We start from the raw sequence: 26,904 nt of genomic DNA, 5'->3' as shown, positions 1-26,904 counted from the left end.
TGTTGCCCAGGGGGTCTTGAACAGTCTAAAACTCTTCTTTTCAATCCATCTTCTATTAAATCCTTGCAAGAGCTCTGTTGGTATGGCTATACATTTTAAGTTTAACATGCTCATTTTACTTTTTTTTGTGTGCTAGGATCAGAAACACGCAACCTTTTTAGATTTGTTGCAAGGTGAGTGCCTTGTTTATGTTATTTCACCAATAGGGACAACCAGTTCTTTTGGGGTTTTGAACATCATTCATGGCAAGACAGGTCACCGCTGTGACCCACTGGGTAAAAGAAAGACTGCTTTGTGCAGACTGGACATGTAGAACAACTCCTGGCATGCACAATGGATTTTAACTGGTCAGATAGATTTTATATTACAAATGGGTTTAATGAAAAGCTGATGAATGATTAACTATGCAGGGAACAAAAAGTATGTGTCTGTCCCAGCTAATACATTTACAGGAAATTACCACTTTTTGACCCTCTCATTCAAGCTGTTGCCTGGCACAAAAATGTGTGTGTGTCTGCCCAGTTGGTCACAGAGAAATGACTACTTGTAGACCATCACATCATCCATGTAATTTCATTTAAAAAAATATATAAAACCAGATCAAACGATTGTTTTTAACCTAACACAGATACTGTAGAATAGACAAGAATGCCAGGTTTCATATTATTTCAGGAAAATAGACATCGGAAATGCAAGGTCGCAAAGCAACTGCCTCGCCATTGCTTCTCCCTCTTTCGGAGATCACAGTTTACAGGGAATGTTTGACTGGAACACACACACACACACACACACACACACACACACGAGTGAATGCTCATGACATTTTGAGAAACAAAAAACATACAGAAAGATTACAGCACTGGACATCATATTCTCAATTACATGGTATAAAGATGCACACATCATAAACCCACTCACACACTTAGCAAAGCAGGTCTCTTCTGCAAGCTTTTTTCCACACATTACTTCAAGTAGACATGATTAGAGCAATTCATTGCAAAAAAATAAAAATAAAAATTGGGAATAAGGACAAAAACAGCCTATACCAAACCCGGTCAAGATCATTTTGTGGTTAACACTGATCATGGGGGCAGGGGGAGACACAATATGATCATGTTAACGAGGAGGTAAGGTGATTCCTTTTATTTATATGCTACTACAAGTGGTTAACTGTAAACTATCAGGTTAATTGGGATCTTCACCTGCAGTCAAAAAGGAACTCAAACAGAAATGGTTGGTTCAAAGATCAGGCACACACCCTTAGCCTGACTGCAAAATGTATCGTAATATGCATAATATGCTCAGCCATTGTCATCACATAATTTAGCATTTCTTTGTCATTGGTAACACAAACATACCCATAATTTTGCACCAGTTAGATATATCACTTATTTGATATATTATACATTAAGGACAGTTGTCAATATGGCCACAGAGAAAATATTTTTGGGATGGCAGGCTAAGTTTTTAGACATCACTGAAAACCACTGGTTGCCCTCTGAATTCCTCCCGTTTCATACTCCTCATGGCAGGCGAACACTAGAGCTGCAATTTGTAAGAATTTGCGAGAAACCAGTTGTCTAATTAATCTTATGGTTGAAAGGAGAGTACTCCAGTTATTGTGGGTTTATGATGTTCCTTAATAGGTATAATTCTTGGTTAAAACACTTCTGATAGGAGACAAAGGATCCCCTTTGAATGCAACAACACTTATCATGCTTCTGGGAAGAAGATCATTTGAAAAATAAACATTTGGCATATTTCAATAGATGACGTTATCAACTATCCAATTCCAAAGCTTACATAGAACTTAATTAAAAACTGTATATAAAAATAAATAAATGGCTAAATGAAGTGATAGATTTGAATTTAAAAAATAAAAAATAATTGTGCAACTTTAGGCTGGGATAGTAAAAGGAGATTATACTCTCAGCATTCAACCAAGAGGACATCTATTGGATAGCATTTTGATTTGCTCACATTAATTCTCCAACCTCTTACTTTTGAGTGGCTACACTAATACTTAAGATTAAAAACCAAATTAACAAAACTTATTTTGTAAGTAACTTTGATTCAGCAAAAAAAAAGATCAGTAGATCACCAAGCCCATTGATATCTTGCTGCTCCTGCTGTACCCACCAGGGTGTTTAAGGTGAGGGGAAGGTTTGACTTGGTGGGCTGTACGTTGGTCTCACTGAGGTACCAGTTAGGAGGGAGAACAGTGGCACAGGTTGTGCGGCGGTTGATGACATCACTCCTCAGTCAAGGCCATCGCTTTCACAGGTACGCGGCGGAAGAAGAAGCTGGATCCTCGGAAGAGATGGCCCTGGTGGGTGAGGCACAAAAAGACAGGTTTCAGACGTGCGCTACCAGAGAAAACAAAAATATACTCACACACAAATACAACCAGTTTCAGTGGGTTCCATTTGCTCCACATAAGTGGACTGTACCTCATGGCTCAGGTGAGCCCAACAGCGCACCCAGGACTTGAAGATGGGAGAGTTAGGGGGAACACCAGCCACTAAGCTGTGAACACACAAGGCAGAGATCCATTAAAAGCTGAACCCACAAGCTAAAGGATTGATCTAATGGACGTCAAACAAATCAATAGAAACCATATCCCATCAAGTCTATGTATTGACTTCATATGAAAGTTGAGACAGATACAACATTATTACTATTTTCAACTGGCACCAGCTATAGTACAGTTAAGTACAGAAAACGGACCATAACAAGGGCATAATCAGTGGTACTTTCTACTGTTGTTGTGCTCTTGACTTAAAGGCTTGCTTCAGTGAGAGATCACTGACTCGGGTATGCTTGGAACCCTTACAAACGGAATTGAATAATTACCTATGTAATAACAAATGATGTATGATGTATAGTAAATCTTGTCCTCCAGCAAATAATACTATGACACTTTGTGACAGATGTTGTACACAGACAGTTGGGAATTGAACAGTGATAACTAATCAATTTATTATTCTTATTGCCTGCATTTAAAAATGTTCAGCTAAATATATCCACTCAAGCAATGGTTTAGTTTTACCAACCCCAACCAATCAACTATATGATAAAACCCAGACACAAACTCGGCCAGAGAGGCCAGAAACCCCCCACTCCATTGGCCCCCACTCACTACCCCTCATGCTGACATGACAGCACCGCCACACCCCATTACCTCCCATGCTTACATGACAGCAGCCCCTCACACCACTACCCCTCATGCCGACAGGAGAGCACCCCATACCCCCCGCCACTACCGCCCCGTGCCGACAGGAGAGCACCCCATACCCCCGCCACGTGCCGACAGGAGAGCACCCCATACCCCTCAGAAATAGAATTAGAAACACAACCTATAATATTATTACAGGTTCAGTTTTAGATAAGCTACCCAGGAAAGGTTCTACATTCTCTCAGATAAATATATGTAGCTTCAGAAACAAAGTTCATTAGAAATTTGCTCATTTCAGATATGAATATATCAGCCATTTCTGAGACTCATTTAGACTGCACCTTTGATGATACAGCAGTAGGAATACAAGGATAACATCTAAAGAAAAGACAGGAATGTCAACAGGGGAGGGGCTGCTGTATATATTCAGAGACATTCCTGTTTAAGCTCAGAGGATCTCATGACAAATGAAGTAGAAGGGCTGTGGCTGCAGGTTCACCTGCCTCATCTGAAGCATCTTCTTTTAGGGTGCTGCTATAGGCCACCAAGTGCAAACTGTCAAAATCTGGTGAATGTGTGTGTGATGTTAGATACGGTCTCTGATGCGAACAGAGAAATGTATGTTCTTGGTGACCTCTCAAGAGGAACATTTTTACTGTGACTAATGCCTGTAACATGACAGGTTATCACTCAACCAACTACAGTGTATGCCAATAGTGTTGGTTCTGTGATATCCATATTTTCACAAATGCTGCAGAGCTTTGCTACAACGCAATATCACTCCCCATTGGCTGTGGTGACCACAACAGTGTAGCAATAACAAGGAAAGCCAAAGTAACAAAGGCAGGGCCTAAAGTTTTTAAGAGATCATACAAAATGTTTTCTCAGGACTCTTTTGTTGAAGGTGTAAAACATTTATGTTGGTCTGATGTGTATAAGGAGGAGAATCCAGATGCAGCACCTGAGAGTATTTGTAAAATTATTCTTGCCAATTTCTTGACAAGTGTGCACCTGTTAAGAAACTAACTGTGAGAACTGTTAGAGCCCCTTGGATCGATGATGAATTGAAAAATCGTATGGTTAAAATAAACGATGAAAAAAAGGTGGCAAACTATTCAGGCTGCACAGAAATTGTGACTAAACTTAAAATCAAATCAAACTTCATTTGTCACATGCACCGAATACAAGTGTAGACTTTACTGTGAAATGCTTACTTACAAGCCCTTAACTCTTCTTGAAGTGCACTGTTGGTTAAGAAAATAGTTACCAAGAACATTAAAATAAAAAGTAACACAATAACGAGGCTATATACAGGGGGTACCGGTACTGCATCAGTGTGCGGGGATATAGGTTAGTTGAGGTAATTTGTACATGTAGGTAGGGGTGAAGTGACTACGCATAGATAATAAACAACGAGAAGCAGCAGTGTACAAAAGAGAGGGGGGGCGAGGGTCAATGTAAATTGTCCGGTAACGATTTTATTAATTGTTCAGCAGTCTTATGGCTTGGGGGTTGACGCAATAGCACCAAAAATGGCTTTGGTGAAACCGCTTCCGTTAGTGACGCCTCTGTTAGAAACACAACAATCTAACGAAGAGGAAGTGTGGATGACTCTGATGAGGGAGTTAGAGTTGCCTAAGTAGTGACCACAAAGAGCTGAGTACTCAAGGTCTAACTACTGAGAAAGGGTATATACACTGTGCTAAAAGGAGAGAACAGGGTCACAACCTGGAGTTCTGAACTCATAGACTACTTGTCTTGTTTAAAACTACCACTGTTACCAATTGGAAACCGTATTTCGTTTTATACTTATACGCTCGTTGAAGTACCTTAGTCCTTTCCTGACTATACTATTCAAAGTACCATACCTACAACCTGTTAGGATAAACGTGCCTACATATCACTAATCCACTGGAAAGTGATGTAGTTAACTACAAAAATACACGGTTCTAGCCGGTCGACTGAATACGAGTCTACAGCGAAAGCTACTACGTACTGAGTGTCGTCCAGTGTAAGTGATAGAGTTCCAAACTTAGGAACATAGCCAAATTCTAAATTCCTGTCCAGATCAACTCCGGGCACAGTATCTACCCTCCTCAGGATCAACTGACTTCTGGTAAATATTTAAAAAATGCACGGATAGACACAATGTACCACTGATATAGGAAAAAGTTAGGAATTACTCTGTAAAACTGTGGTTGATGTTAAAAGGGTACTTGCTTGACAAGCTTTGTTGCTAAACTGATGTAATGGATTGAATAAATGACAACAAAACAAAAAGGTCCCATTGGGGAATCAAGAAGGAATGGGTCTAAAAAGAAATTAACTGGGAGATAATTATTCCGTACAAGAATAGTTGGACTAAGTATATAGGCTATCGACGAAGGACGAAAGAGGACGCTCATAGGGTGAGAAGTACCCTAGGCTTATAGAAAGGGGAGAGAAGACTACCATAAAGGGAGAAGTTTAACTAAATATCTAAAAAGGAAAAAGGTATCAACACTGAGATATAAAGAACCAGATAGGTTAGGTGTAACTGAGTTGTTCTTAAATGTGCTTCGCTCCAAGATTCCACACAATAGAAATAGGTATTGTTCGGATACACAAAGGTGAATATGGGTTTCGTTCGGGAGACCTCAAGTTAGGTGACAAACCAGCTAACTGAAATCTAAGGCTTAGAAGTGACAAACCACAGCTAAGTTGACCCATCCGCAACAGGGTAGAAGCTGTTGAGGAGCCTTTTGGTCCTAGACATGGCGCTCCGGTACCGCTTGCCATGTGGTAGCAGAGAAAACAGTCTATAACTTGGGTGATTGGAATCTCTGACAATTTTATGGGCTTTCCTCTGACACCGCCTATTGTATAGGTCCTGGATGGCAGGGAGCTTGGCCCCAGTAATGTACTGGGCCGTTCACACTACCCTCTGTAGCGCCTTACGGTCAGATGCCGAGCAGTTGCCATACCAGGTGGTGAAGCAACCGATGGTGCAGCTGTAGAACCTTTTGAGGATCTGGGGACCCATGCCAAATCTTTTCTCCTAAGTGGGAAAAGATTTTGTCGTGCCCTCTTCATGACTGTCTTGGTATGTTTGGACCACGATAGTTCGTTGGTGATGTGGACACCAAGGAACTTGAAACTCTCTACCCGCTCCACTACAGCCCCGCCGATGTACCCAAATTATAGAGATTGATATACACTACCGTTCAAAAGTTTGGGTCACTTAGAAAGGTCCTTGTTTTTTAAAGAAAAGCACATTTTTGGTCCATTAGAATAACCTCAAATTGATCAGAAATTCAGACATTGTTAATGTTGTAAATTACTATTATAGCTGGAAATGGACAATTTCTCATGGAATATCTACATCTGCGTATGGAGGCCCATTATCAGCAACCATCACTCCTGTGTTCCCAATAGCACATTCAAGTTTATAATTTTAAAAGGCTAATTAATCATTAGAAAACTCTTTTGCAATTATGTTAGCACAGCTGAAAACTGTTGAGCTGATTAAAGAAGCAATAAAACTGGCCTTCTTTAGACTAGTTGAGTATCTGGAGCATCAGCATTTGTGGGTTTGATTACAGGCTCAAAATGGCCAGAATAACTTTCTTCTGAAACTTGTCAGTCTATTCTTGTTCTGAGAAATGAAGGCTATTCCATGCGAGAAATTGCCAAGAAACTGAAGATCTCATACAATCTGTGTACTACTCCCTTCACAGAACAGTGTAAACTGTCTCTAACCAGAATAGAAAGAGGAGTGGGAGGCACCGGTGCACAACTGAGCAAGAGGACAAGTAAATTAGAGTTTCTAGTTTGAGAAACAGACGCCTCACAAGTCCTCAACTGGCAGCTTCATTAAATAGTACCCGCAAAACACCAGTCTCAACGTCAACAGTGAAGAGGCGACTCCGGGATGCTGGCCTTCTAGGCAGAGTTCCTCTGTCCAGTGTCTTGTCTTTTGCCCATCTTAATCTTTTCTTTTTATTGGCCAGTCTGAGATATGGCTTTTTCTTTGCAACTCTGCCATTTTATTTAATCAGGCTATCTTTTTGAAATAGCGTCTAGACCTACTATCTCTAAGAGTGGGCTAAATGCTGATTCTGGAATTTTACAGATTGACTCTGAAGATGGTAGTTGCATTTTGGCAGTTCACAGAAAAATAAGTCATTGATGGCTTACTTGCTACTGATACCAGGAACACCACAGGGTCTGACCAATTGGAGCCCGGTAAGCCCAAGTGTGCAGCCCCCCTTATTGCTGGCTCAGTAACCCATATTGTAAATCTAACAATGTTATCAGGAAATATTCCTAAATTATGGAAAACAACATATGTGCTGCCACTACATAAGGGTGGGGATAGTGGTGATCTTGATATTTTATCATCCCATCTCCAGGCTTCCATTTCTAGCTAAGATTCTTGAATCTTTGGTAAATAAGCAACTAAACTTTATCTGACCATGGTATTTTGAATATAAATACATCTGTGTTTAGGCCAGGGCACAGTAACCACATTAGTTGTTAACAATATTGTCAATGGTTTAGACGCTAAAATGAATTGTGCTGCCTTGTTTGTGGACCTGTCAAATGCGTTTGATACTGTTGATCATGCTTTTTTATTGAACAAGTTGTCCTCGATTGGCCTGGGCTCTAACACCATGTCATGGTTTCACAATTATCTTAGTGACAGGTCTCAGGTCATAAAGGTGTTCCATAGGGGTCAATACTAAGACCTGTTATTTTCATTATTTATATCAAATGTTAAAAAATTTCTATTTCAATTTAATAGTAAGATAGGTCTCTGTCTATGTTACAACACTTTAACTGTTCAATGACAGGCTCAATATGCACTATACACAGGAAAGTAATGCACCAGTTCTGTAACTCTGTTCCAAGAACATTAAATCCGTTCTGACAGGCTCAATAGACTACATATGAAAGTAAGGCCCCACAGTAACAATCTCTCCGTCTGTTATGAGCTCAATATTTACACTGGAAAACAATGTACAATACTCATTCAGTCAATGTGATGGCTGTGACTCCACACTTCCTGCAAGCGTTTTGTAATCCGGCTCATAGTCTGAGACGGCTAGTCTAATGCAATCTGTTAGATGTGCAGTAGTAAGGCGAGTGCAGTATTATCTACTTGATGATTTTCATCTCTGAAAAGGCCATCTTACAGAGGTACGTGGATCCAAAGAAGATCTCCACCTTAAGAATGCAGAATGAAACGAGTGAATACTTCGCTCTACTCACAAGTCCTTGTCTCTCCATCTAGCTTTCAACTCAATGTCACTTTGTAAATCAAGTATCTCCATGTCAGCTCCCGTTGGTAAAGCAAACCCCTGCATTTTAGCTGACAGCTCTTCAATGTCAATGAAAGGAAAGGGATTGAAATAAAAGCAACAACTTTCTCCATCTGGTTTACCTCCTGAAATCGCCAGTCGAATTCTGATGCCAGCTTGTTCAGATCGGCATAGAATTGTTCAGGATGAAAGGCGTTTTTGTCTTCAATGTTTTGTGACACATTTTCAAGGTTTGGGAAGTGTGTCAGCCTCCAATTCCTTAGCTGGGAGGTCCACAAACCCAGCTTGACCTTGAATACATTCACTGCGCTAATCATGTGGGTGTTTCGGTATTTCCCTTTCAGCTCACAGTTGAGCTGGTTCAGTTTTGCTGTTAAATCTTTAAGGAACCCCAAGTCAAGCAACCATGAGTCCTCTGACAGCTGTTCATACTCCTCGTTCCTCGATTCCAGAAAATCAATAATCTCAGGCACCAAATCAAGAAAATGCTGGAGCACCTTGCCGCGATTCAAGCACCGCACATCAGCATGGAGAATCAGATCTCCGTATGCAGAATATTTTCAGAATTCTAGAGAGGAGTAAACTAATAAACACTTAGGCTACCTTCAGTTTAAACATCTTATACACATTTTACAGACACAATCTATTTTACAATAGTTATATTTTGTTTGTTCTTTAGTCCTTCCTCTATTTCTGATGTCCATCCAGTTTGAGGGTGACTGAAAGATGAACTTAGGTCCACACTCTGGTCGGCTGTAGTAATGCTGTCAAGTTGGTTGCCAACCGCAAAAAAAAGTCCAAAGAAGAAAAAGAAGGAAGGAGGAAGGAGGAGAGATGACGAGAAACAAATTATGTTTACAGTTTTATCTTTGGATTACATGTCGGAGTAGAGGACCTTGTGCATGTCAGGTAAAATAACAACCCAATGTTTATTTACTAGCGCTGGACGATATGGCCAAAATATTATATCACAGTATTTTTTTAAAATAATAACGGTATGATGGCATTTTTAGTTTTTGAATAATAAAAGTTCTACATTTGCTTTATGAGTAGTGAGTGATCCTACAGTCAATTGCAGTGGTAGAAAAAGTACCCAATTGTCATACTTCAGTAAAAGTAAAGATACGTTCACAGAAAATTACTCAAGTAAAAGTGAAAGTCACCCAGTAAAATACTACTTGAGTAGAATTGGACCATTTTTCTGTCCTGCTAAGCATTCAAAATGTAACGATTACTTTTAGGTGTCAGGGAAAATGTGTTGAGTAAAAAGTACAGTATTTTTTTTAGGAATGCAGTAAAGTAAAAGTTGTCAAAAATGAAAATAGTAAAGATACCCCAAAAAATTACTTAAGTAGTACTTTAAGTACAAATACTTGAAGTACTTTACACCACTGCTCAATTGAGATAATTTCCACACTGCCATGTAGGGCTGTACGATATGGGCAAATAATCTACGATTTATTTTTAACCAAAGGTTGCAATTGCGATTTCACTTGCGAATTAGAGCAAAACTGTTGGAATCATGGAAATAGAGACTATTCTAATTCTATTGTTAGAATATAATAGTGGGCACTTTGAATACAGTGTTGTTTGAGATGACAAGGAATTGAAATGCCAGGGAGGAGTTATTGTGACATGGTAGGAACTAAAGTGTTGATAAGTGTTTCCTAGTGGACCCTAGAAGATACAGTTGCACAAACAACATGCTGATTTAGGTCTACACCATCACTGGTATTATCAGGCTGTATTAGCTTGCTACGTTTGCTCTTACTCAGTACATGTATTAGCTAGCTAGCTATTAGCGGTTAACAATTAGCGTCAAGATTTAGGGCAACTTGCTAAGAAAAGACAAACTATTAGTGTAATTATAGAACGCTCGTGGATTTAGAAGCAAAGTGATAAAGGCATTGTTGTCATCAACATTGTTGCATGTGCTGCATTGACCATGCAGACTGAACGCAAGTGTCTCGTGAGGAACATCAAATGCGCATCTTGAGTGATAGGGGGCGTGGCTAGGTCTGTTGGAAAGTGGCACGGAGAGAAAGAGTGGAGAGAGATCACTCAAGTAGCAAAGTAAAAACCAAAACCGGTCCCTGTATCAATACTGGTATATCATAAAATACGGTATACCGCCCAGCCCTATTATATACCAGGACAAATTAGCTAGCAACAGCAAGCTAGCTAACTAAATAGCCATACATGTTTAATGCTTTTTGACCTGTCCCCAAATGAATATAATTGGTTCAGAGTTTGTTTTGATATTTCAACCTACTTGTCCTGATCGCTTCTGGTGTGGGTAAACAAAATCAACTTGCGAGCGATGGTGGTCAGCATGTGAGAAACAAAGGTTCATGAAATCGACAACCTACTAACATCAGAAAACATTCATATCCTGGCCATCTGTGAAACACACTTGGATAATTAATTTGATTATGCACTAGTAGCTATATATGGTTATAGAATATATAAGAAAGATAGAAATGCAAATATAGGAGGTGTCGCTATGCATGTCCAGAGTCTTATTCCTGTTAGACAGAGAGGATCTCATGTCAGATTATGTCGAAGTAATATGCTACAGGTTCATCTGCCTCACCTAAAGCTTATTCTCGTAGGAAATTGCTATAGACCACAGAGCAATAAAAGTTAGGATTTGGACTATATGTGTGAAATGTTGGATAATGTACAGTGCATTAGGAAAGTATTCAGATTCCTTGACTTTTTCCACATTTTGTTACAGCCTCATCAATCTACACACAATACCCCATAGGGACAAAGTTAAAACAGGTTTAAAGTTCCAAAAAACTTTTAAAAAACGTATTTACATAGGTATTCAGACCCTTTGCTTTGAGACTCGAAATTGAGCTCAGGTGCATCCTGTTTCCATTGATCATCCTTGAGATGTTTTTACAACTTGATTGAAGTCACCTGTGGTCAATTCAATTGATTGGACATGATTTGGAAAGGCATACAAGGTCCCACAGTTGACAGTGCATGTCAGAGCAAAAACCAAGGCATGAGGTTGAAGGAATTGTCCTTAGAGGTCTGAGACAGGATTGCTTCGAGGCACAGATCTGGGGAAGGGTACCAAAAAATGTCTGCAGCATTGAAGGTCCCCAAGAACACAGTGTCCTCCATTATTCTTAAATGGAAGAAGTTTGGAACCACCAAGACTCTTCCTAGAGCTGGCCACCCAGCCAAACTGAGCAATCGGGGGAGAAAGGCCTTGGTCAGGAAGGTGACCAAGAACCTGATGGTTACTCTTACAGAGCTCCAGAGTTCCTCTGTCCTTCCAAGGACAACTATCTCTGCAGCACTCCACCAATCAGGCCTATATGGTAGAGCGGCCAGACTGAAACCACTCCTCAGTAAAATAAAATTACAGGCCGCTTGGAGTTTTGGCAAAAGGCACCTAAAGGACTCTCAGACCATGAGAAACAAGATTCTCTGGTCTGATGAAACGAAGAGTGAACTATTTGGCCTGAAAACCTAGCGTCACGTCTGGAAGAAACCTGGCACCATCCCTACGGTGAAACATGGTGGTGGCAGCATCATGCCATGGGGATGTTTTTCAGCAGCAGGGACTGGGAGACTAGTCAGGATCGAGGGAAAGATTAACAGAGCAGAAGATCCCAGATGTAAACCTACTCCAGAGCGCTCAGGACAACGACCCTAAGCACACAGCCAAGACAATGCTGGAGTGGCTTCGGGACAAGTCTATGAAGTGTCCTTGAGTGGCCCAGCCAGAACGCAGACTTGAACATCTATGGAGAGACCTGAAAATAGCTGTGCAGAAGCGCTTCGGACAGAGTTTGAGAGGAGAAGAATGGAAGAAACTCCCCAAATACAGGTGTGCCAAGCTTGCAGCATCATACTCAAGAAGACTCGAGGCTGTAATTGCTACCAAAGGTTCTTCATAGTACTTAGTAAATGGTCTGAATGCGTTTTCTAAAAAGTTGTTTTTGCTTTGTCATTATGTGGTATTGAGTGTAGATGAGGGGAAAAACTATTTAATCTATTTTAGAATAAGGCTGTAATGTATCAAAATGTGGAAAAAGTCAAGGGGTCTGAATACTCTCTGAAAGCACTATGTGATATCAACAGAGGTATATTTTCTGGGTGACCTAAATATTGACTCGTTGTCATCAAGCTTCCCACTCAAAAATAAGCTTTCAACTGTAACCGACGACTGCAATCTGGTTCAGGTTATCAGTCAACCTATCAAGGTATTTACAAACAGAACAGGAACAAAATCACCCACGTGTATTGATTACATCTTTACTAATGCTTCTGAAATCTGTTCTAAAACAGTATCTACACCCATTCAATGTAGTGATCATAGTATAACAGTCATATCTAGAAAAATCAAAGTTCCAAAGACGGCCTAAAATTGTGTATAAGCAATCATACAAGAGGTTTTGCAATGACTTCTATGTTGAAGATGTGAGAAAATATTTGTTAGTCTGTATCATGTATGAAACTGCGCCCATCAAGAAACATAATGTTAGAACTGCCAAATCCCCATTGATAGATGATGAATTGCTGAGCGGAATAAGGCAAAGGGAATAGCAAAGAAGTCTGAAAACACAGCAGTCTGTCAAACAGAGTAAATTGAGAATTCACTTAAGTAAACTAAACAAAAGGAAGAAGAGGCTTTACAGAGCCAGACAAAGTTCTCTCTTCGATGAGATCGCAAGCACTTCCCAACAGGAGCATCATTTTGATCTCAACTGTGCTTCATTACAACTAATCTTGATGACCATAAACACCCCAAATCAACATTTCAGCCCAATCTTTTCAACAAGAGCAGCAGCATTTTGATCTTCATTATACCTACCAACAGAATATTTTAAGCAGACAATCAAAGCTATTTTTTCAACAAGAAGGGGGCACGTTTTTGCACTGTATTGTGAGTGCTCTGGTCATCTTGAGTTAAAAACGTTTCAACTTTTTTGAACAGACAGAAAAACTGAGGTGTGATTCCCAGCCTTACTAATCACTTACCCACAGTTGTTGACTGCCATCAGGTCTGCCACCAGCATAAATGGGTATGTCAACACACTCACTGCAATCTGAAGACAGAGGTAGGGAGATCAAACATGGGACAACAAGGTGAACACAACTGTCATAGGTGCAACACCATCTGATTAGCATTGTAAAACAAGGAGTCTTTTAGAACTGTGATAAACAAGGGAAACAGATACTCAAAATAGCCCCACCGCCACAGTTCATTCATTAAAAAAATTGTACAATGACATGCAGAGGTTGTGCAGCTGAACTTACCCCCATCACAAACTTAGTGTAGCTTCTCACTGCTGGGGCTTGGCTGAACTGCAAAAAGGTGTGAGAGGGAAGCATTTATAAAATAACGGTGTTAGGCATTTTCTGAGCAGAAAACAGCTTGGAAATATGCACAAAAAAAACTCAGTGAAAATGTATTTCATGCGATGCACTCACTAAATCCAGTATTCCATACTCTTGTCACCTTTTGCAAGGGATGTTTTGTGGACAGAAAATGTTCAAATTTAGCGTCATCATGTTGGTTTTCTACTGTGCTCCGTCATGAACATACTGTATTCCAACACATGATGTCATGATCTCTTCTATCATCCCCGACTCTGGGGCATCTGCCCGAAGCTATTATATCTTGAACCAGTGTTGAGCGGGCCAGATGTCAACTGGCTACCCAGTCATTGCTGGATTGATCAGACCCTCCAGCCCAGTGTTCAGCTGAAAGGTATCAACCCCTACTCTGTACCCCATTGTCACTGGATTACCAGACCCTGCCTCAGACAAATTCAAGGAAGGCCTTGAACCCTGGACCATCACCCTCTGTGCACATTCACTTTAAACAGAATAGCATGATGATGATATGATTATTCCTATCCATTTGAGATCATTAAAAAGTAGAAAGAATACATTGCATCCAGACAGGGGATGGAACCGATTAGCGAACAGAACCCGAAAACATCATTTTTTAAAGGAATAGAAACGGAACGAAAGTGATCCATACTGTTCCGGGAACAGAAACTTTATTTTAAAAGCATGAGAACCAGTTAATAACGTTATTTTACGTTTCAGACATTTTTTTTTTATAGTCCCACAAAAAAACACAAAGCGCCTATGCAAAGCCCTTACTCTGTCACTCAGAAACATATTCCAGTGCCAGCTGAAAATCTTTGCCTGTGTGTGTGGGCGCGTGTTTAGGCTACCGGTCCCTCCCACATTCGAAGCATAGGCTACTATACTGACGTTACGAGTGTGATTCAGAAGATAGGGATGTAGATTTTTTTATTGGTTTGAGATGAATGGATTAAAGTTTCAAGTTAGATTTATTAACTACAAAAAGGTAGGACGCGTTTTTAATTCTGGTGCCACTGTGCATACACACAAGCTTTTTAGCTAGCAAGTTACAATAAAAGTTACTTAATTGAAGCCGCTATAATTCTGTGGACCTAATTCAGATAATGCATGCCATACCATAACAACATGTCAAGCCTCATCAACCCTCTCTCACCACCTGCAAAAATTTCAGTCGCATCTTGCGCCATATGCTACACTTGTCTGTCCATCACGCATGTAAACAACTAGTTTGCCTGCTCTATCCACACTGATTGGTGAAGTAATTTAATGAGCTAAAAACGGTTGACTTCACAGGTTAAAAAGCTACAGAAATGAATGATATAAACCAGTACTTTTCTTTGGTTCGAACCGGTTCGAACTGTATTTTGCTGGTCGGAACCGTGGAACGGAACAAACAAAGTTTCTGTTCAGAATAAAAAGCTTATAAAATACATTTGGTTCCAACTCCTGATTGCATCTGATGGAAACTCATGTCCGTTACTGGACAAAGGATGAAGTAGAATATGTTTTAAGAATTCTCTTCATGTTATTCAAGAGTGGGTAACAAGACAAGTAGGTTATTGTATTCTTCCTACCCTAATGGCCTCGTCAAGTATCTACAATTTCTCACGGGTTTACAACCGAGGTTATTTTAGTGACAGCTGATCTTAGACCAGTGCTTAGAGGTGTCTGTACTGTGCTTACATTGTTGTCCACTGCGTAGGTGTTGATGAAGTGGGCCAGGAGGTTACAACACCACAGGAAGATGACCTCACCCAGGACATGGGGCACAACCCCCCTGCAAACACACCAATAATAGACAAGGCCATAAATATAGTACAGGCCAAAACCATTTCAAAGGTTTTGAACCAGTAATATTGAGTCATACCATGATTTGAATTTGGTTTGCTGAGGTAGTATACATAAAGGATAATGATGTCCTTCAACCTATAGTGCTACACAAACTAGGACACCCACATAAACATTGCGGTCATGTAGTCAGTGAGAATGATGGTTAATTCCAAAGAGTAAATGTGTCTCACTTCTCCCACTTGTCTAACTGCTAAGAAATTAAATTACTTTACAAATTGGTAGGAAAAAGCATGACTTACACAAAGAATCCCCCAATGCCCTCCTCCTTGAAGATGTTGGCTATGCAGCTGAACAACCCCCTTCCAGTGTCAATCCCAGAGGAAATAAAGACGAAGTTTCAGCCAAGTGTTAATCATTTACGTGTTTAAAACCTCTGAGTGCCTCTAATGCAACTAAGCTATCAATTCTACCACTTCAACCTATGTAGACCTCTAATATAGCATTTTTGCATAATAAGTAAACATTCTGCATTACACCATGTCAGTGGAATCATTAAGTTGCAGTAATGACATTCTTCCCAAATGTTTGATGAATTCAGGTAAGTCAAATCAATTCAAATTTTATTGGTCACATACACGTGATTACCAGATGTTATTGCAGGTGTAGTGAAATTCTTGTACTTCAAGCTCCGACAGTGCAGTAATACCCCCCCCAAATTACACTACATATACGCAATACACACATCTAGTAGGAATGAATTAAGACTATATACATATGGATGAGCAATGTCAGAGCGTAACGGACTAAGATACAGTAGAATAGTATAGAAAACAATATTTACATATGAGATGAGTAATGCAAGATACTTAAACATTAAGTGAATGAGATACCGTAGAATAGTATAGAATACAGTATATACATATGAGATGAGTAATGCCAGATATGTAAACATTATTAAAGTGACTAGTGTTCCATTCCTTGAAGTGGCAAGTGATTTCTAGTCTATGCCTATAGGCAGCAGCCTCTAATGTGCTAGTGATGGCTGTTTTAACAGTCTGATGCCTTGAGATAGATGCTGTTTTTAAGTCTCTCGGTCCCAGCTTTGATGCACCTCGCCTTCTGTATGTGAGATGCAGTGGCTCGGATGGTTGATGTCTTTGATCTGTTTGGCCTTCCTGTGACATCGGGTGCTGTAGGTGTCCTGCAGGGTGGGTAGTTTGCCCCCGGTAATGCATTGGGCAGACCGCACCACCCTCTGGAGAGCCTTGCGGTTGGTGCAGTTGCCGTACCAGGCAGTGATACAGCCCGACAGGATGCTTTCAATTGTGCATCTGTAAAAGTTTGAGGGTTTTAGGTGACAAGCCCAATTTCTTTAGCCTCCTGAGGTTGAAGAGGCTCTGATGTGCCTTCTTCACCACACTATCTGTGTGGGTGGTCCATTTCAGTTTGTCAGTGATGTGTACCCCAAGGAACTTGAAGCTTTCCACCTTGTCCACTGCGGTTCCGCCGATGTAGATAGGGGGAGTGCACCCTCTGCTGTTTCCTGAAGTCCACGATCATCTCCTTTGTTTTGTTGACTTTGAGTGAGATGCTGTTTTCCAGGCACCACACTCCCAGAGCCCTCACCTCCTCCCTGTATGAGTCAACTACTCTTTTTGTAAATTTGCATACAAAATCTGAGGTATGCTGCATGTGTCACACCTTACCTGTACTTGATCTCTCTCCCCACAAACTGGGCCATGCAGCGCACTGAGATCACTAAAAACAGGACAACTGAACATCAGGGGAGCAAACATTGTTACAGTGCCTAGTGAAAGTATACACACCCCTTACACAGTCTTCCCATTTTGCTGCCTTAAAATTAAACAAAAAAACATTTGATTTTGACCGGTAGTGTACAGTATATCCATTGTTTTTGTAAAAAATTGCTCAAGCTCAGTAAATTTGGTTTTGGGGGTGGACTGGACCATTCAGGAACACTCAACACCTATTGAAAAGCCATTCTGGTGTGTCTTTGGCATTAACATTTGTGTAATTGTCCCGCTGAAAAATACAACTTTTGTAGGCTACAAGCAAACGAGAACACCAGTTGTCTGATACTGACCGATTAAAGGGTAGCTGGCCCAGCAGCCGCTTGAGAACTCTCGGATAGAGCACGTTATGACGTCTTGCCTGGGTTTGTTTTGTCGCCCCTAAAGTTTGATATTTTATAATCACAAATGATGTAATTGAGACTTACTGACTCTGGCTTTAACGGTCTTGTTGAGTAAAGGTTAAATAAAAAATAAATACAATTTTAAAAAACTGAATGGATGATTTGGAGTGGATTTCTTTAACACAGGCTTTCATCTTTTCACTTTGTCATACAGGCCAGTAATGTGGCGTGAATGCAATGTTGTTGATCCTTTGTATTTTAAAATATTGTGATGGCAGCATCAAGTTATGGGTATCCTTGTCACCTGCATGGACTTTTGGAGTTTATCAGGATCAAAATAAATATAAAAAGGAGAAAAGCCCAGGTAAAAGATTAGTGGGAAACCCACTTCAATCTTCTGAAAACCTAACCTACAATAGTTTCATTTTTCAGCTAGACAGTTACACAAATGTTAACGCCAAAGACACACTAGAAAGGCTCTCCAAGAGGTATTGAGTGGTCCAGTATCAATCATTACTTAGATTTGCTTGAAAATCAGAGACAATATTTGAATATTGCTGTCCATCAATGATTCCCAACCAAATTTACTCATCTTGAGCTGTGCAAGAGTTGTGCAAAGTTGGTAAAATCTTATTCACAGCTGTAATGGCTGCCAAAGGTGCTTCCACAAAGTGTTAACTGTGGGCGTGAAGACATACACAATCAAGACAAATATATATACACATTTTTTTAAATTATTATCATCAAATTCAAAAGTTAGACATTTTTCTTTCACTTTGAAAATGTGGAGTAGGTTGTATAGATCGGTAGGAGGAAAAAAACAAATATACTCCTTTTTAGATCAAAATGTGAAGACTTTGCAAGGGGTGTGTAGGCTTTCACTAGTGACTGGATCTGCAGAACATCACAAGGAAACTAAACCTTAGAGCTAACAAATAAATAAGGCCAATCTGCAGTGTCCACTAAAATACAAAGCTATGAACTCCTTGCAAATAGAGAAAATAAACAGACAAAAACAGCAATAGCCTTAGGACTTACCATGGAAGGGATGAGTGGCTATCCTGGACAGGCACTGGATGACCATCTCATGTGAGGTCTTGAGAGAAAGAGGAAATCAAACAGTGCAGCGGGCATAGTTATGCAAAACTGCTACATCTAATCCGTTCAGAAATCACCAATGTAGGCTATACTGGAAGCTAGTGCAAACACAAAGATAAGACCAGCAAATTAAGAATTTCTCAACATAATGTTATACTTTATCAACTAAAAAGTAAGAGTAGATTTGTTAATTACTTGTTACAGGTATGCTGGCCATTCAAGTTATTTTATTTATGAGTTTATTTAAATAGGAATATACACACACACACACACACACACAGTTATCGTAATAATTAAAGAATGTTTAGGAAAGGGAGAATGATATGATTCACAAAAGAATGATTCACAAAACTATTTCTCACAATTTACTAAACTCAAATGGCTTTACATAGACCCACCTGAGATTTGATACATTCATTTTATGTGCCCTATCGCACTTTGACCTCTCACCTCTTTGACCACTTTCCTGAGGGAGGTGTTCAAGTCATCTCTGTCAGATACATTCTCTACCTCCTCTGCTGGAATGGTCTGGAGAGAAAAAAGATGTCAGGTCTTCAATAACTACATAAATGAAGTACTTCCAGCATTCTGTCACAAAGGTATTATTTAATTACATCTGTCTCTCACATTTGATAAGGATACTCTGACTGTACGTTAGCAAGCGCCAATGATTGGTTGGATTATAAGCTTTTGTGGCCAGAGTTGCAAATTTCAAAGACCGATTGAGAGCAGTTGCAATATGTTACTAGTGAGTATGAACTACCTCTCCTCTGGGTCTAGGATTCCTTCACCTGTTTGACTTTACTCCGGACCATGGTAGAGATGGCACTGGACATAATACGAGGGGACAGACCTCGGAAGAGTCCCCTCTTTCCATCCACCCTTATGATGTGCTGTGCTGTGGACAGATAGACATCACATTCCTGTCACCTCTTCTTCCCCATTCAGGGTGAGGAATTAGGATGATAAGCCATTAAGACCCACTCACCATAGGAGAAGAATCCAGGGAGGTACAACACTTTCCTCCCAAACATGGTGGTTCCGACAGTTGGGGTGAGAGGCTCATGTCCAATCTACATTTACATTTTAGTCATTTTTAGCAGACGCTCTTATCCAGAGCGACTTACAGTTAGTGCATTCATCTTAAGATAGGTTGGTGGGACAACCACATACAGTATCTCAGTCATAGTAAGTACATCAGCAAAGTCAGTGCTAGTAAGAAGGAAAAAAAGTAAAGTGCGAGTGTTAGTTCACGAAAGGCAAGGGTGTATTTTTTGGGGGGGGCGGTATGTCCAACTGGCTTCACAACCAGATACCATATGTATGGCATTGTGTGGGTGAGCGTTTTGCTCATGTCAACATTGTGAACAGAGTGCCCCATGGTGGCGGTGGGATTATGGTATGAACAGGCATAAACTACAGACCAAAAAACAAAATAGCATTTTATCAATGACAGACATCGTGACGAGATCCTGAGGCCCATTGTCGTGTCATTCATCTGCCGCCATCACCTCATGTTTCAGCATGATAATGCACAGCCCCATGTTGCAAGAATCTGTACACAATTCCTGGAAGCTGAAAATGTTCCAGTTCTTCCATGGCCTGCATACTCACCAGACAAGTTTGGAATGCTCTGGATCTATGTTTATGACAGCGTGTTCCAGTTTCCACCACTATCCAGCAACTTCACAGCCATTGAAGAGGATTGGGACAACATTCCACAATCAACAGCCTGATCAATTCTATGCGAATGAGATGTGTCACGCTGCATGAGGCAAATTGTGGTCACACCAGATAATGACTAGATTTCTGATCCACGCCCCAATTTTTTTCTACGGTATGTGAAATCCATGGATTAGGGCTTAATGAATTGATTTCAATTGACTGATTTCCTTATATGAACTGTAGCTCAGTAAAATCTTTGCAATTGTTGCATGTTGTGTTTATGTTTGTTTGTTTGTATAGCTAGTTGTAGTGTTAGGAACTTGGCATGCACTTGCAGTTAGAAGAAGGGGTGGCATCTTGACAAGTACAGTTATGAAAAGAGGGAAGGTCGCCAGGCAGGGTATTTTAGCATAGCTTTTTCGTTTTTTCCCTTTTATTTTGTGTATACACGGCAGCTAAAAGCTGAATTGTGTATACCAATAAACAAACAATAACAAATAAATCTAATTGTGACAGGAACTTGAAGGGATGATGATTTACATTAACATTTAATGTAAATAATATATGAAAATATTGCTTTCGGTCTTCCCCAGACACACTTACTTATGTGAGAGAGCATTGCGGTTTATTTGAGGTTAGGCAAAGGAGAGATGATGCCCTATGACACCCAGCTAGCCAGTGTTATGCCGAAAATCTCCCCCCTGCCAGAATCCCCCCTTCTAATTTTCTTAATTTTGTGGCTAGTGTCCAATACTTTCTGTGGCACACATCAGAGTCAAATACTTTCTATAGAACAAACTTCACGTCACGTAGGAAACCGAAATTAATAAGTAATGTATGTGTGTTATATTAAACATAGAAGGGGGAGTAAAATGTTGGCAAGCAATAAACATTTCAGAACAACTATGGCTGAATTATTTTCCTTACACATTCAAAAATACTAGTCGAATAAAATATGGGACAGATTACGAATTTTGTCAACGAGATTTATTCATAGACTAACACAAATCAGTAGAGGATTTAGGTACGGGACACATGGGTAAGGGGTACAGCGCAGTCCCGGGGGGCGCCACATAAACAAATAGCCGAAAACGGCAGACAAATGCTTTCTGCTACTAAGATCAGTGAAATGTATGCTAAACTGACAACGGAGTGTAGAGCAGAAATCTCAACTAGCAAGCAAGTCGTAGAAGGGGGAGAGGATTTTCGCCACAACACCGGCGTCAAGCAAACTCAAACGCCCCAATGAGGTGGCACTTCAAAGTGATAGCTTTCGCGCTTGCTAGATAAATAATTCATAACTCAAACGAAGTATGTGGATTTAGTTAGATAAATTGAGTTTGCAAGTTTAGCTAGCTACCTGAATTAGCAGTTTGACGTACAGCAGCGGGTGTGTGATCGCTGTCACCCCGGCTCCGAGAAGCACGATTGCTGTGTCCACGGCCGTCGTGGACGCATCCCGGTCAAATTTGGGCTCCCTTTGAGCACCTGTCTCGCCGGACAAGTTCTCCGGTGTCACCATTTTTACGGCGGTATTGAGAATTTCGGAGACTGTGTAGGAAATGAGATGAGCAAAACAAGAATATAGGCATGTCACGTGATTCCTCGGCGCACCAAAACACAGGAGGCGGGACTACTTTTCATCCATGTGGACAGGGAATGAGCTGCATGCACTTTTCTATCCAGCAGATGGCAGTGTTTGTCAAAGACAATTGACAGTGCAATACGCAGGTTGGCATTTATTTTTTTATTTATTTATTTATTTTACCTTTATTTAACCAGGTAGGCAAGTTGAGAACAAGTTCTCATTTACAATTGCGACCTGGCCAAGATAAAGCAAAGCAGTTCGACAGATACAACGACACAGAGTTACACATGGAGTAAAACAAACATACAGTCAATAATACAGTATAAACAAGTCTATATACAATGTGAGCAAATGAGGTGAGAAGGGAGGTAAAGGCAAAAAAGGCCATGATGGCAAAGTAAATACAATATAGCAAGTAAAACACTGGAATGGTAGTTTTGCAATGGAAGAATGTGCAAAGTAGAAATAAAAATAATGGGGTGCAAAGGAGCAAAATAAATAAATAAATAAAAATTAAATACAGTTGGGAAAGAGGTAGTTGTTTGGGCTAAATTATAGGTGGGCTATGTACAGGTGCAGTAATCTGTGAGCTGCTCTGACAGTTGGTGCTTAAAGCTAATGAGGGAGATAAGTGTTTCCAGTTTCAGAGATTTTTGTAGTTCGTTCCAGTCATTGGCAGCAGAGAACTGGAAGGAGAGGCGGCCAAAGGAAGAATTGGTTTTGGGGGTGACTAGAGAGATATACCTGCTGGAGCGTGTGCTACAGGTGGGAGATGCTATGGTGACCAGCGAGCTGAGATAAGGGGGACTTTACCTAGCAGGGTCTTGTAGATGACATGGAGCCAGTGGGTTTGGCGACGAGTATGAAGCGAGGGCCAGCCAACGAGAGCGTACAGGTCGCAATGGTGGGTAGTATATGGGGCTTTGGTGATAAAACGGATTGCACTGTGATAGACTGCATCCAATTTGTTGAGTAGGGTATTGGAGGCTATTTTGTAAATGACATCGCCAAAGTCGAGGACTGGTAGGATGGTCAGTTTTACAAGGGTATGTTTGGCAGCATGAGTGAAGGATGCTTTGTTGCGAAATAGGAAGCCAATTCTAGATTTAACTTTGGATTGGAGATGTTTGATATGGGTCTGGAAGGAGAGTTTACAGTCTAACCAGACACCTAAGTATTTGTAGTTGTCCACGTATTCTAAGTCAGAGCCGTCCAGAGTAGTGATGTTGGACAGGCTGGTAGGTGCAGGTAGCGATCGGTTGAAGAGCATGCATTTAGTTTTACTTGTATTTAAGAGCAATTGGAGGCCACGGAAGGAGAGTTGTATGGCATTGAAGCTTGCCTGGAGGGTTGTTAACACAGTGTCCAAAGAAGGGCCGGAAGTATACAGAATGGTGTCGTCTGCGTAGAGGTGGATCAGGGATTCACCAGCAGCAAGAGCGACCTCATTGATGTATACAGAGAAGAGAGTCGGTCCAAGAATTGAACCCTGTGGCACCCCCATAGAGACTGCCAGAGGTCCGGACAGCAGACCCTCCGATTTGACACACTGAACTCTATCAGAGAAGTAGTTGGTGAACCAGGCGAGGCAATTATTTGAGAAACCAAGGCTGTCGAGTCTGCCGATGAGGATGTGGTGATTGACAGAGTCGAAAGCCTTGGCCAGATCAATGAATACGGCTGCACAGTAATGTTTCTTATCGATGGCGGTTAAGATATCGTTTAGGACCTTGAGCGTGGCTGAGGTGCACCCATGACCAGCTCTGAAACCAGATTGCATAGCAGAGAAGGTATGGTGAGATTCGAAATGGTCGGTAATCTGTTTGTTGACTTGGCTTTCGAAGACCTTAGAAAGGCACGGTAGGATAGATATAGGTCTGTAGCAGTTTGGGTCAAGAGTGTCCCCCCTTTGAAGAGGGGATGACCGCAGCTGCTTTCAATCTTTGGGAATCTCAGACGACACGAAAGAGAGGTTGAACAGGCTAGTAATAGGGGTGGCAACAATTTCGGCAGATAATTTTAGAAAGAAAGGGTCCAGATTGTCTAGCCCGGCTGATTTGTAGGGGTCCAGATTTTGCAGCTCTTTCAGAACATCAGCTGAATGGATTTGGGAGAAGGAGAAATGGGGAAGGCTTGGGCGAGTTGCTGTTGGGGGTGCAGTGCTGTTGTCCGGGGTAGGAGTAGCCAGGTGGAAAGCATGGCCAGCCGTAGAAAAATGCTTATTGAAATTCTCAATTATGGTGGATTTATCATTGGTGACAGTGTTTCCTATCTTCAGTGCAGTGGGCAGCTGGGAGGAGGTGTTCTTATTCTCCATGGACTTTACAGTGTCCCAGAACTTTTTTGAGTTAGTGTTGCAGGGAGCAAATTTCTGCTTGAAAAAGCTAGCCTTGGCTTTTCTAACTGCCTGTGTATAATGGTTTCTAGCTTCCCTGAACAGCTGCATATCACGGGGGCTGTTCGATGCTAATGCAGAACGCCATAGGATGTTTTTGTGTTGGTTAAGGGCAGTCAGGTCTGGGGAGAACCAAGGGCTATATCTGTTCCTGGTTCTAAATTTCTTGAATGGGGCATGTTTATTTAAGATGGTTAGGAAGGCATTTTTAAAAAATATCCAGGCATCCTCTACTGACGGGATGAGATCAATATCCTTCCAGGATACCCCGGCCAGGTCGATTAGAAAGGCCTGCTCGCAGAAGTGTTTCAGGGAGCGTTTTACAGTGATGAGTGGAGGTCGTTTGACCGCTGACCCATTACGGATGCAGGCAATGAGGCAGTGATCGCTGAGATCTTGGTTGAAGACAGCAGAGGTGTATTTAGAGGGGAAGTTGGTTAGGATGATATCTATGAGGGTGCCCGTGTTTAAGGCTTTGGGGAGGTACCTGGTAGGTTCATTGATAATTTGTGTGAGATTGAGGGCATCAAGTTTAGATTGTAGGATGGCTGGGGTGTTAAGCATGTTCCAGTTTAGGTCACCTAGCAGCACGAACTCTGAAGATAGATGGGGGGCAATCAGTTCACATATGGTGTCCAGAGCACAGCTGGGGGCAGAGGGTGGTCTATAGCAGGTGGCAACGGTGAGAGACTTGTTTTTAGAGAGGTGGATTTTTAAAAGTAGAAGTTCAAATTGTTTGGGTACAGACCTGGATAGTAGGACAGAACTCTGCAGGCTATCTTTGCAGTAGATTGCAACACCGCCCCCTTTGGCAGTTCTATCTTGTCTGAAAATGTTGTAGTTTGGAATTAAAATTTCTGAATTTTTGGTGGTCTTCCTAAGCCAGGATTCAGACACAGCTAGAACATCCAGGTTGGCAGAGTATGCTAAAGCAGTGAATAGAACAAACTTAGGGAGGAGGCTTCTAATGTTAACATGCATGAAACCAAGGCTATTACGGTCACAGAAGTCATCAAAAGAGAGCGCCTGGGGAATAGGAGTGGAGCTAGGCACTGCAGGGCCTGGATTCACCTCTACATCGCCAGAGGAACATAGGAGGAGTAGAATAAGGGTACGGCTAAAAGCTATGAGAATTGGTCGTCTAGAACGTCTGGAACATAGAGTAAAAGGAGGTTTCTGGGGGCGATAAAATAGCATCAAGGTATAATGTACAGACAAATGTATGGTAGGATGTGAATACAGTGGAGGTAAACCTAGGTATTGAGTGATGAAGAGAGAGATATTGTCTCTAGAAACATCATTGAAACCAGGAGATGTCATTGCATGTGTGGGTTATTGCGATGACTCATGAGGAAGCGCTGCACACTGGACAGTAGCTGGCACCGTCATAAAATCTTTTTTTTTTTTTTTTACCTAACCACACTGCTAACCCTATCTACCTTAACCTAAGCTTAAAATAAGATTTAAAAGAAAAGCTCAATTTTGGCACTAGCAAATACCACGACCAGTTAGTTATCAAAACTCAACTCCACCTCGATATAAGAGAATGCAGTTGAGCGTTCCTCAGCCAACTACCATTTGTTGTGATCTGACTTATGGAAAAAGAGATCAATATATAATTAAAAACCGTTGAAGTCCTGCACCTTGGAAAAACTGTAGGACTATTTCTGCATTTCTGGGAGGAGGAATGTCAAGGTTTTTAAACTGCCAATTAAATAGGATCTATTTTTAAGTGTTTTCCTCCTATCTTGGTTATTACATTTCTTTAAAAACATATGATAGGCTACTCTTGTATAACAAATAGAATTAACTGTTTAACAGATGCCTAACATTTCTCAAAAATAAAATACACATCTGAACAGTTTAAAGATTATAGCAAATAATGCCATCAAGCTTTCAGTAAAGAAATACAGAACAAACGTACTCTCAGAGGATGAAAAATGAACTGTGCCTCAGCACCTGGGACTCAAACCATGATCCCTGTGACTGTCATTTCCAAACTTTAACCATTACATGAAAAGGCTCAGATCTGTTGACGTGGTCACTAGGTATAAGTTTGCTATAGTATTAAGGTCCCTTAGGTCAATATAGTATTTTTAACAAGGTGGTCCACTTGTATTTCTCTATTTTACTTGCTCCCTCACGTCACTTTGCAAAAACTAAATATCTGATAAGCAAGTTTGTATGGCCTTACCCTAGTAGTTTCATACACATAACACCAATGATTAGTACATTAAATCCCAGACCATGATAAATCATCCATATTCCACATGAATGGTTATGGGAGATATAGGGAATATAGCTACACTAAACAAAAGTGTAAATGTCAACAAGCCAATTGAGCAATCAACCAATCTGTTCGAACCAATATTCAGG

General features: G+C 40.8%; 1 protein-coding gene across 2 annotated transcripts; it reads right to left on the bottom strand.

Moving 5' to 3' along the window:
* Positions 1–549: 549 nt before the first annotated feature.
* Positions 550–22,201, bottom strand: LOC112215189 (mitochondrial carrier homolog 1). Of its 2 annotated transcripts, XM_024374127.2 has the most exons (12): positions 21,906–22,199; positions 19,869–19,953; positions 19,672–19,778; positions 19,331–19,408; positions 18,821–18,878; positions 17,334–17,385; positions 15,927–15,986; positions 15,520–15,613; positions 13,756–13,803; positions 13,477–13,544; positions 2,451–2,526; positions 550–2,326 (listed from the first exon to the last, which is right to left on the bottom strand). In XM_024374127.2, the coding sequence occupies exons 1-12, from the start codon at positions 22,065–22,067 to the stop codon at positions 2,252–2,254; spliced, it is 963 nt and encodes a 320-aa protein (XP_024229895.2). In that variant the 5' UTR covers positions 22,068–22,199; the 3' UTR covers positions 550–2,251. The 2 variants fall into 2 exon arrangements, with proteins under 2 accessions (XP_024229895.2, XP_042155303.1); XM_042299369.1 differs by lacking the exon at positions 15,927–15,986 and having other exon boundaries at positions 21,906–22,201.
* Between the last annotated feature and the right edge of the window lie 4,703 nt (positions 22,202–26,904).

Source organism: Oncorhynchus tshawytscha, linkage group LG16 (genome assembly GCF_018296145.1).
Source record: "Oncorhynchus tshawytscha isolate Ot180627B linkage group LG16, Otsh_v2.0, whole genome shotgun sequence".
Classification (NCBI taxonomy): Eukaryota; Metazoa; Chordata; class Actinopteri; order Salmoniformes; family Salmonidae; genus Oncorhynchus; species Oncorhynchus tshawytscha.
Note: the sequence above shows the minus strand (reverse complement) of the source record. Positions and strands in the feature narration are given on the sequence as shown.

Excerpts from the sequence above, each read along its gene's own strand:
- LOC112215189 (XM_024374127.2), bottom strand. The coding sequence starts at position 22,067 with ATGGTGACACCGGAGAACTTGTCCGGCGAGACAGGTGCTCAAAGGGAG. Across the intron at positions 19,954-21,905 it reads ACGTCAAACTGCTAATTCAG|ATTGGACATGAGCCTCTCAC; the intron begins GTAGCTAGCTAA and ends ATGTAAATGTAG. Across the intron at positions 15,614-15,926 it reads GGCATTGGGGGATTCTTTGT|GGGGGTTGTGCCCCATGTCC; the intron begins GTAAGTCATGCT and ends GTGTGTTTGCAG.